Source organism: Brassica oleracea, chromosome C9 (genome assembly GCF_000695525.1).
Source record: "Brassica oleracea var. oleracea cultivar TO1000 chromosome C9, BOL, whole genome shotgun sequence".
In the NCBI taxonomy this organism is placed as follows: Eukaryota; Viridiplantae; Streptophyta; class Magnoliopsida; order Brassicales; family Brassicaceae; genus Brassica; species Brassica oleracea.
The window spans coordinates 51,350,183-51,361,223 of NC_027756.1; the positions used below are offsets into that span (position 1 = coordinate 51,350,183).

Sequence of the window (11,041 nt, forward strand, 5' to 3'; positions counted from 1 at the left end):
TATAAAGAGAACTAAATTTTTAATAATTTATGTCAATTTGATAAATAGGTTTTTGTTTTACTAACATAACAGAAATATTGCTTTTTTAGAACTTGTGTGATTTGGTTTTATAAAAAAACAACTCAAAACTACCGAAACTTCTTCCTGTTAAGTTAGACGGGCTTCCGACCTAAAAGCAATTAGTGATAGGTGGATATTTATCTTATATATTACTAAGGATCTTTTCCAACATCCGATGTGAGACATTTTGTGTCAAATACGTCCCCTCGGGATGATGGCTCTTTGAGCGTTAATCTCGGAATGCTCGGACAAAGATCGATGAGACAACTCTGGACCAAATCGATGTGGATCGGGTTGGACTGCGTGGATCAGAATCTAACATTAGATGGGTTTCCAACCTAAAACCAATTGGTGGTAAGTAGAGTAGTCCATCTATCTTATATATTACTAATGATTCATTCTAACATCCGATGTGGGACATTTTGTGTCTAATACTTCCAAGTATCTATCGTGAAGCAAACCATGTTCTCATGGCATGAGGATGTCTAGCCCGAATTTTGCCTTTTACTGAATCGATGCGGTTCCGTATGTGCTTGTCGACGTAATCAATCAGGAGAGTCGGCTCATGTGATGGTTGACCATGTTTTCTTCCATTTATGTCTGTCCATATCATGTATATTATATTGCTTGAAAAACCATTCGAACCAAGAACTGTGTTGTCCCTTCCAGACTAGAGTCGGTTACTCTCTGTAGAACCAAAAAAACATTCGAAATATCGCTTATTATTATAAAGAAAAGACAGTAATTCGCTATAATATTATTTTCTTTTCAACGTGCTTAGAACATCTTTATCCCACAAACCCAATTGGGTTTTTATTATTTTTTATTTTTTTGTCTTATTAAAAAAATTAAAAGTGAATCTATCGCGGGCCGCGACGTATCAGTGGGACCCACAAACAGTACAAAAAACGATAAGCAAACTTTTCTTCTCCTGCGACTTTTGCAACTCGTTTCTTCCTTTTTGTGGTGGTCCAAAAACCCTTTTAAAACCATGCGATAATGATGTTCTTAGGTATATTCTTACGATAATAAATTTTTCGGGTCAGACTAATTTAGTCTACTTTATCTTTCAGAGAAATCATTATTTTCAAATATTTTAATTATGATATTAAAGTATTAATTACACCAAAATTCCATTTTTTTGGACTGCCTGTCGTTGATTTAAATTTTTTTTTTTTTAAATAAACATACATTAATTATTTTTCATCTCTGAAGGGCATCGGACTACAGCTTGTTCTGATACACCGGAGAAACGTGAACCCTAGGTTACAAGTGATTAAAGCTATATGGATATGGATATGAACCAATACAACTTAGATTCGAACGTATTTGAAAGCTAAATGTTTGTCATCAAGTAATAACAATCAATGTGTTTTTGGTGTGATGAACGTGCGTGTGGATAGGTATATGTAACTGCCAGTGTCATTCGTAGGGCTAAAAAACATTATAAGGCGGCGCAAATATGTGATATTGCGATGATACCAGCGCCATGCAATGTTTCGTTGGCGTGAAATGTGACACGCTTTATGTTTTAATTCTTGTGAAAGCGACAAAATATACGTGAAACAAGCAATAATACATAATTCACGAGCTCATTTATGGGTACATATATATGAGTAAGGACCTAACTCGAAAATTAATCAAACGAGAGCTACATATGACCTAAGCTACTAAATCATAAATCGTAGTTGCTCTCCAATCGCAAACCTACAAACAATTAAAACAAAGAAGAACCATGATTTATTTTTAATTAATAAACAAATTTTAACAAAATACTAAGCAGTGAAGACGGGTAAACAATATAATCAAACAACATCAAAGGCGCATCTTAGTTGGTGACAAATTGATGTTGTTAGGCAAAAGAGTAACTAAGTAGGTTCAAATCGATTTTTAAAATGGTTTTATATAGATTCTTTTGGTTATTATTATTAATGCAATGCATATATTATTTATCTGCTTAACAGAAGATATGGAATTTTGAAGGGGGGCATATTGTAATATGAGATATACATATGTATATACCGTACGTCGGCAAAGTCAATTAAAGTTAGCAAACGAAGTCGAATATAATGTTGAGATACCTATTCTCCTCCATAACCTAACTTTTGACTTTCAGAGTACACGTAACAGTCTTATTATGGGCAAATGTTACATGCACGCCCACTTGGATCACTATGTTTCTCCTTTTTCCCTAATTTTTTTTTTTTGGTCAAAGAATGTAAAAGCAGGAGCATATATATATGAAACGTAAATAAAAGCATGGAACATGTTGATTTTGCAAGATTGTGCTTAATTTTCTGAAAGATGTGCCTCACATAAGTAGTAGAGATTTCAGTTACTTAAAATATATATTTTTTCTTACAAAAGATATAGAAAAAAGACCGGACGCAAGGAAAGTTTTTTCGATTGTCGCAACTCGCAACAACGTATAAAGTAATTTCAGTTAAAGCTGTAAAAATGGTTGTTTCATTAACTTAGTTGCAAACGCTAAAATAAACACAAACGCAAACAAAATATCCAAGTCATGGAAAAGAAAATTCACAAGGTTTCTTCTCTCTCTAGACTTTTCTTTCGCCTCTCTCTAAGAAACCCTACACCATTTTCATCACCTCGTTTGCTCCGACGGCCGCCGCGTCCTCCTTTGCGGTCTTCGGAGGCTCAGTTCCAGTGTTTCCGCTTCTCCTTGTGTCTCTTTGTAGTCTATTTTCTTTGTGGCGGAAGGTAGCTTAACGAGTCGTCCTCGTCTGGTTCAGATCCAGAGCTCCCGTCGTAGATCTAGGAGGTTCTCGGTGCTGTGTGCGGTGCTTGAGGACGGCGCTCGCCTCGTCGCACTTGTCTCCTCTTTCGATGGCGGTCTCTGTCCGGTGAGATTTTCAGATCTCGTTCTCGTCTCTTCAGAATAGGTGGCGCGTGTGACGCCGGTGGTCTCTCCGAGGTGTCCTTTCTTCCTTCAGTGTGGCATGTGACTGTCGTGGGGATGGGCTTCTCTCGGTGGTCCGATTGGAGCTGTTCTGCTCCGGTCTCGTGCTAGGGTTTCGTTTTCCATCGGTGGTCTCTGGTGGGTGGCATGGAGTCTTCTGAGGATGGGTCTCGACTCTCCTCGTGGTGGTTTTCAGTGGCGGCGTCTTGTGGTTAGCTTTGGCTCTCCACTTCGGAACCTGTGCACCGGCGGTGTGGCGCTCCTCCCCCCTGTCTTTCCTCCTTGTGCTTCTTGCAGGTACATTGGCTCTATTGAGGGTTGAGTGGTTTTTTTGATAAGTGACAGGACGCCAATTGGGCTCTCGGCTCTTGTGTTCTCGCTCGATGTTAGCTTCTCTGGAGGTGTGTACCCATCTGGTCTCTCTGTTCTATATGGACTTTGGGTTAAAAGGGTGTATACGGTCACAGAAGGCGGATTTGTAGGCGGAAATCTTCAAGTCTTCCTCTCGTACGACGACATCGTCGGATGGTGTCGCAATCTCGTGTCGCCGGTTGTAGTTCGTGTCTAGTGGTGAGCCAGTCCGTGCTTGCGATTCTTTGGATTGGTTTGTGTTTGGTGGGTCTCTAGGAAGCTGTAGGCACCGTGCATCCAAGGTTTGAGGGCGCCTTTCTCTCGGGCTCGTGGCAACCGTCGGGCCTTCCCGCTCCATTCCCGTCTTCCTGGTCTGAGCCTGCCTCGTTTTCTGTCGTTGCTTTGACTTCAGCTCTTGCCTCACCTGAGTTCATTTACTTGTATGTTGCTTAGTTTAAATTATGCAATTCTGCTACTAGTCTCTATGTAATCTCTGTCAAAAATCAAAAATTTGGTATAATAAATTTAACATTTTACCAAAAAAAAAAATAAATCAAAGTCATCGTATAGCAAATTTTGTAATGACCACCATTCTTATTCAGTGACAACGACACTGGTTCAACAGCTACAATAATTGAGCATTTCTATCTACAGTCGATGCAGAAAAAGACTAGCGAAAGTAATATGTCCAATCAAATTATTAAGAAATTATATATAATAAATGATATATACAAGGGTTAGTCGTCTTAAATTGAATCTTGTTGTCCTGTGATTATTCGCTACTAGTATTCGTCTGTATTCGTGACAAGTGTCAGTCGTCTTCGTCTGTATTCAACGTGTGCCGGCAATTGTATCAAACCCCACAAGATTAAACAATTATTAGTCCGCACAACCAGCCAAGATGACTAACTCCTCTTTGCTTATTAGTCCGCACAACCGGCAATATGTAACTCCTCTTTACTTAACTACATAATTTAATCACAGATGACTAAGCCGAAAAACGTTGGTATAGACAATTACAATATTAAATCTTGTCAAGGTCTTTCAGAAGTGCCACTAAATAGAGTAGTTAAGCAAAAATTAAATTTAATGAAAATTTTACCTGGTATTCGTGAAGTAATAGAATCGTTTAAATCTTATGTTCTTTAACAAAAGCTTCCTACCAATTCACTTAGTATATATGTATATTATTAGCCTTTTAGAGCATGATTAATGTAAATTTCTTAGAGTGGAAGTTAAAAGTTAAAAGTTAACCGACGGTTTCTTATATTCCGCTAATAACTTCACCTAAGAATTCTCCGGATGTTCTTAGAATAAATTGGGTTTATTAATCAGTTAATAATCTTGTGTGGTACATTGGTCTGATTTTGCCGCCGACCGACCGACCCGCTTCTCATGTTGACTTAACAATCCACATATTGGTCCCAATTATCTTGTCATGTATAAGAGTCAACGTTTTTGGAATCTTCCCAGTATAATTCGAGCTACACATCTTGTGCAAATCCAGCGATCCTCGAAATGTGAGCCAGATAAAACTGAAGTATGGTGAAAACAAAGAAAAATGATTTTGGTTTGGATTTACCAAAATCGGATTTTCACTTCAGCCATATATTTTTCTCCGTCCCAAACAAACCCAAATCAGAAAACTGAATTATGTGAATTAATGGAGAAACAACGTACAAAAAATTTGTAACAAGGGCACGAAGAGTATTGTCATGTATCCGATAGAACGTCTTATCTGATGCAGTCAGGCGTCTTCATAAAGCAGGTAGAATTATCGACCGTAAAATCGTCTGTAATATTTTTCAGAGTTTCTAATAGCATAATATAGCTGGCATTAGAAAAAACAAACCCAAATCGAATAATTTCACATTTATTTGTATTGTTAATTAACTTTTTTTTAGCTAACCTAGAGATATTCGAACCGAACTTACGGAAAAACCCAAACTAATTTTTTTAAAAAGTGCAATCTACGGATACGGATAGACTCTCTTCTCAGATATGTCCGTTATCTTATTTTCCTCAAAGCTCATCTTTTCAAAGATGCAGCCCATTAAGAAGAATTTTAGGCAGCGAATTATCGGTTGATCTGTCTTTTCATTGGCGCCTAAAATCATAATAGCTCACCGAAACCCACTTTTCATTTCCTTTCTTGTAGGAATCGGATACCAGAACAGAACAGTTCCAGATAAACAGAACAACTAGTTCACAAAGAGTCGATGAGAAAAGATTTCAAGTGCTTGAGAAACTCTTTGGATTTCTCCAAATTAACAGCATGTCCTGCCTTTTTAATCACCACCATCTCTGCATTATCTCCTATATATCTGTTCCATAATAGTTTTTTTTTCTTTATATAAATATACATAGCTGTTTCACTGAAAAGAACAGCAATCCAAGGGTTGTTTACCTTTTCAATCTGTAACCAAGTTCCAGTGGAAATATTTGATCTTCTTCTCCCCATATGATCAAAGTTTTCTAATTTAAACCAAAAACAAGAACACAGCTTATACTAAATGAAATGTATGAAAAAGAAAAGCTAAAGAAGTGTAGTTTCTCACCTGTTTGATCCTAGGAAGATCTGAAAGTCTCCTTTTTTTGAGTATCGACTTGATCAAATCTCTCTTCTCCTCTACAAACTCCGTACACATCACATCGATAAAGTCCCATAGAAAAAACGAAGGAACGCCTTTGATCGGCTTAACGAAAGAGAATCTAATAAGCTCCTTAAGCTTCTCAGGCGTCTGAGGAATCAAGATCCCGGTGGCTTCTTCTAGATTCGGAACCTTGAACAAACCATCCTCCATATCTTTCTCCTCAAGGCAAACCCCGGCGCAGCATAGCACCAGCTTCTCCACTTTCTCCGGAAACTGCGCCGCTAAACTGTACCCTACGAACCCACCGTAGCTTATCCCGACAACGTTCATCGTATGGACTCCATGCGCTTCCATTAGCCTCGACAGGCACTGAGCCTGGAATGATTCGGTCCGGTTCGGTTCCGATGTGGAGGAGAGTCCGAAGAAGAGAAGATCGGGGACGTAGACGTTGTACCGGCCGGTGAAGGATCGGAGGTGTTCGCCGTATTGCCACATTGCGTTGGCTCCGAATCCGTGTACGAGGAGGAGGTTGGGTTTGGATCGGTTAGGGGATTTAGGGATCCACCAATGCATAGACGTTGTGGATGCGATGGAATCGCCGTGGGAGAGATCGGTGGTGACGGAGCGGAGACCGGCGTTTGCGAATGATTGCCGGAATAACCAATCACGCGATGCCGTGAAGCTGAAGCATCGCAACAATCTCAAATAATCAACCATTTTTTTTTAATTGTTTCTTTTTATTCAAAATGAAACAGAACAAAAGCTGGTTTCATTTATTGTCCGACTAAAGCTTCTCTCTATCTTTTGCGTCCGCGTGTCAGTACACGTGTGTATTTGCATGGTTATCTTATATAATCTCATTAAACTGGATTAGATAAACTGTACGAGATTGGGCCTGAGCCCATCTTATGTTTTGTAAAATAGTTTGGGCTTCGTTCCATTTAATGATAAGGCCGACTAAATCATTATAATCTGTTAAGAGATTCAATCATGAACCAAACAATCAAAACCTTTGCTTTTAGGGTTGTAGAGAAGCGAAAGATAGCTTGGTAAGCAAGGAAGGGTTTGAAAAAAAGTAAGATACTGTTTTTCTTCTTCGCTCTTAACTCATGAGTTTTCGGAGTCTCTTCTCAGCAATCTTTGCCGTCTTGTTTTGGGGCTCCAGGACCAATGCATGCTTGAAATCTGCAGAGATAGTAAACCATATGTTACTCTCCAGAATATAAACAGCAAATTTGAAATAATAAGTGACAATGAAATTAAGTTAAATGTCTCTATAATTCTCCTTCTAAGATTAGATAGTTGCTTTTCTTGATTATTGATCAAAACACACGTCTCCCAAATGTGCTACCGAAGGAGATAAAAATGAAGAGATTCTAATAAAAGCCAGAGTCTGAGATCAGTTTTATTTACCTGCAGCAGATTCCTTGTACCGTATAAGTGATTCTCTAGCAGTCCCTCGTCTCAAATATGCTTTCACATTCTGTATAAAAACAAATAACTATAAGAATCAAACTTACCAAGTTCTTTCAAGTCATACGTGGCTGGCTGTGTCTTGTGAGTAAGTGGTGAAACTGAATACAACATCTATCAAGAACTAAACCAGAAACGAGGCTAGAAGCTCTGAATTTCACAAAGCTAATGAAAGAGTCTTGATGCTGAAGTGTGTACTTGCAAACAGACATGCTAAAGGCAATCTAGAAAGGTAAACTATGCGATCGAATGAAGTATGGAGAAAGAATAAGTAATCAAGTTTGGCACCTTCTTATCGATCAATATAGCCTCGGTACAATCTTCTTCAGCTTGTTGGAAGCTTATTAACACAAAATCTCAGATCAGAAGGGGATAACAAACTATTTTCGAATCAGAATGAAGGATAACGAACGAAGACAGTAAATTACCGGCCAAGTTCTAAGTAAGCTGCAGCTCTATTGCAAAAATAAGTAGCATTTGCTCCATTCAATTTGATAGCTTCAGTGTAACAACTCACTGCCTTATTCCATTGTCTCCCCTTGTATGCTGCATTTCCCTGGGAATTAAGGTTATTCCACCGTAGCTTTCTTTTAAAATTAGATCATTCCAACTCTAATAGCATATGGACCATAACCACACACACTAACCTTTTCCTTCATAACTTCAGAAGGTTCAATACCATTGGAGTCATTCACTGGAGCTAAGCTGGCTGCAATATCGGCTTGGTCCTGAAGGGATGCATATACTTCGAGGATTGTATCGAGAAGGAACTTATCACCTCCATAGTAAGCAAGAAACGACACGGAGATTGGACTTTCACCATGTTTCCCCAAAGGAATTGTAACCTGGTAGAATTTGTATACAGATTTGTGTTATCATTCAACTCTCTAAGAGTAACAAAAATAGGGAACAAGACAGTCCTCCAACCACTGAATGTGAGAAAGAAGAACTAGGAATATACCTGACAACAACCAGACATGCTAGCAATGCATGAGAGCGCATAGTTTCGCTCAAGAAACTCATTCACAGCGTCCTTGTTCTTTGTGTTAAGCTTCGGAGGGGGATCAGCAACTGTGGGGATCACCAGAATTCCATCTTCCTGGTAATAAGATACCGTACATATGATTTATCATAAAACTATAAAGCAGAGAAAAATTTAAAATTACTGAAAAGGTTACCTTTAGAAGGCTCTGAATGGTGGCACGCATCTCCGTTTTGACTCTGTAGAGAGATTTAATGTTCTCGTTTCTGCTCTTCAAAGCTGTAACAACGTCACTGGAGAATCGTGGGCCTAGAAACGATTTGCATGTCTGCGACCATTCTTCATGATTTGTTTTGAACTCATGCCTGGTTTAAATAAAAAAACTATTATTCATGTTAACACAAGTTGAAAAGGAACGAGAGAGGGAAAAATAGTATTGATGTGAGAAGACAATCTTCTTAGATTACCTTTGTATTGATAACATTACGGATGCAAGAGCCTTCAAACTTGATGCTGTATCCTGCGATGTACCAGATTTCTCACAGAACTCCGCAAGGCTTGGCACGTTTGAAGCTACGTACTGACCAACGTTCATATGTTTTGGAGCCTGGTCTGCACAATCCAGTGACCAAGAGACATGAGATAAAAAATCTAGAGAAGGGCAAAGGAGAAGGAAGCAATATTATTGCAAAAACTTACAGCCAGGTAGATTTTCGATTGCTTTTCTGACAACGTGGACCGACTTTTGCTTAGGAACATCAGAGAGCTCGAATAAATCATCGGCAAAGATTAAAGATCTTTGCCTTTTATGCGTTACTGCACTCAGATTAAGTAAGGCGTGCCCAACTTGACACAAAACAGATGGATCACGTGCAAACCATCCTACAGAACAGTTCAGAAGAAAATATTATCAGTAACAAATATAAATACACTAAGAACTTCCAGTGGACAAAGAAAGGGGGAATAAGAATGTAACTTACCCGCAGTCTCTAGGCTCTGGGAATTAGGCAAAACTCCAACTGAAGAAACAGTCCCTTGAGATGGTCGGAAGGCGAGAACACCACAAAATGATGCTGGGATTCTAACACCCCCAGTGGTATCAATCCCTGCAAGTCAAAAGCATTTTAAGACTACCACCAAGAAATACTATTGGTAACTAGACCAAAAGTACACATCCAATTAGGGAAACAAAAGAGATTAACAAAATACCAAGTGCAAAGTCAACGAGTTCAGCCGCAACAGAAACTGCAGAGCCACTGGAACAGCCTCCAGGAACATTAGACGGCATCAACGGATTAATAGGAGTGCCATAGTGCTTGTTCTCACCAGTTATCCTGCAAAAATCAACTACAAATCAATCACAGAACACTCGTTTGATGGGAAGAAAGATGGGGATGGAGAAATACCCAAAACCCATCTCATCCATGACAGTCTTAGCGACACAAGTAGCTCCATTTCTCAAGAGCGTAGTCACAACCACAGCAGTTTTCTCAGCAGCCTCATGAGTCTTCTTCCACTGTGGACTACCAAAGCCTGTGATATAATCCTTTATATCAAACCTGCCCAAAACCAAATAATCCTCATACATCGTCTAAGCAAAAGTCAAAACATTCAACTAAACCATAAAAATCAAAACTTTCTTTTTGCTTAAATAAAAATCAAACCTTTTTTTCTACTGAAATAAAAATCAAAACTTTCAAGCTAGATCGTTGTAAATAATAATTAAAAAAAAGGTAAGAACTTTCGAGAGAGGGACATACGCGTCGGAGATGGAGAAGGTGAGACCGGAGAGGGTTTGTTTAGCGGCGGGAGGAGGCGGCGGAGGGAAAGGAAGAAGCTCGAAACGATCTAAAAAGGCACCAAAGTGCTCTTCTCTGAGGGCTTTGATCCGGCGCTTCCGAGTCTCCGCCAAGATCACGATCCCGGCCACCGTCACGCCGATCACGACCCATGTCTTTGGATTCGAGGCATTGGTTTGGATAAAAGTCAGCGACTTCGACATGACGCGATCTCGCCGGAGGAGAGAGAGAGAGAGAGAAAGAGGGTTTTAGAAGGGTTTAAGAGAGAGAGAATAAAAGTTTGGCGTGGTGCGCAGTGTTAACCTTAACCCAAGGCGAATCTTCTTATGGAGTCTTTTACTTGGTTTTTTTTTTGAAAAAAAATAATTAAATGTTTAATGTTATTTTCCTTTCTAGTTATTTCATTTTAAAATAATAATATTTGACCCAAAAAAAAAAAAATATTATGTGACAAACTGATTCAAATCTTTAGATTTTAAATCATTTTGTATAGTGAACATTTCCGCTTGTGGAAAAGTAGGTTTTAACCAAGTCAAGCCACTCAACAAATTTTATATAAAATTTTCATTTGCAAAAAGAAAAAACGAAATTGATATTTTTTCATTGATAATATAAAATACATATCTTATATATTAAAACAGAAGTCACAACTTTGATTTATGTGTGATTTTTTAAAAATAGACCTAATAGACTTATTCCTATAAAGTCATGTTACATTTAATATTTAATCTTATCATTTAAATTTTCGGCCTACCATAAATTTTTATTGGGTTATCAATAATTGGATTTAAACAATAGATGATCTATTGGATTTATAGATATTATAAATTAAATAGATATAATTTAATGTTGTAATACTATA

The 11,041-nt window shown here is 38.4% G+C and overlaps 2 protein-coding genes across 2 annotated transcripts; both read right to left on the reverse strand.

The window, feature by feature from the left end:
* Positions 1 to 5,310: 5,310 nt before the first annotated feature.
* LOC106316734 (2-hydroxy-6-oxo-2,4-heptadienoate hydrolase) lies at positions 5,311 to 6,701 on the reverse strand. Its single transcript, XM_013754611.1, has 3 exons — positions 5,890 to 6,701; positions 5,739 to 5,806; positions 5,311 to 5,655 (listed from the first exon to the last, which is right to left on the reverse strand). Exons 1-3 carry the CDS (start codon positions 6,640 to 6,642, stop codon positions 5,538 to 5,540), a joined length of 939 nt encoding a protein of 312 aa, XP_013610065.1. The 5' UTR covers positions 6,643 to 6,701; the 3' UTR covers positions 5,311 to 5,537.
* A 110-nt stretch (positions 6,702 to 6,811) lies between these two features.
* On the reverse strand, positions 6,812 to 10,473 carry LOC106313779 (outer envelope protein 64, mitochondrial). Its single transcript, XM_013751689.1, has 13 exons — positions 10,141 to 10,473; positions 9,787 to 9,939; positions 9,590 to 9,714; positions 9,361 to 9,486; positions 9,080 to 9,262; positions 8,848 to 8,992; positions 8,577 to 8,745; positions 8,360 to 8,497; positions 8,046 to 8,243; positions 7,827 to 7,954; positions 7,687 to 7,738; positions 7,339 to 7,408; positions 6,812 to 7,110 (listed from the first exon to the last, which is right to left on the reverse strand). The coding sequence occupies exons 1-13, from the start codon at positions 10,380 to 10,382 to the stop codon at positions 7,028 to 7,030; spliced, it is 1,812 nt and encodes a 603-aa protein (XP_013607143.1). The 5' UTR covers positions 10,383 to 10,473; the 3' UTR covers positions 6,812 to 7,027.
* Between the last annotated feature and the right edge of the window lie 568 nt (positions 10,474 to 11,041).

Excerpts from the sequence above, each read along its gene's own strand:
- LOC106313779 (XM_013751689.1), bottom strand. The coding sequence starts at position 10,382 with ATGTCGAAGTCGCTGACTTTTATCCAAACCAATGCCTCGAATCCAAAG. Across the intron at positions 9,715-9,786 it reads ATGGATGAGATGGGTTTTGG|GATAACTGGTGAGAACAAGC; the intron begins GTATTTCTCCAT and ends TGATTTTTGCAG. Across the intron at positions 9,263-9,360 it reads CCAGAGCCTAGAGACTGCGG|GATGGTTTGCACGTGATCCA; the intron begins GTAAGTTACATT and ends ACTGTTCTGTAG.
- LOC106316734 (XM_013754611.1), bottom strand. The coding sequence starts at position 6,642 with ATGGTTGATTATTTGAGATTGTTGCGATGCTTCAGCTTCACGGCATCG. Across the intron at positions 5,807-5,889 it reads ATCTTCCTAGGATCAAACAG|AAAACTTTGATCATATGGGG; the intron begins GTGAGAAACTAC and ends GGTTTAAATTAG. Across the intron at positions 5,656-5,738 it reads CTTGGTTACAGATTGAAAAG|ATATATAGGAGATAATGCAG; the intron begins GTAAACAACCCT and ends ATTATGGAACAG.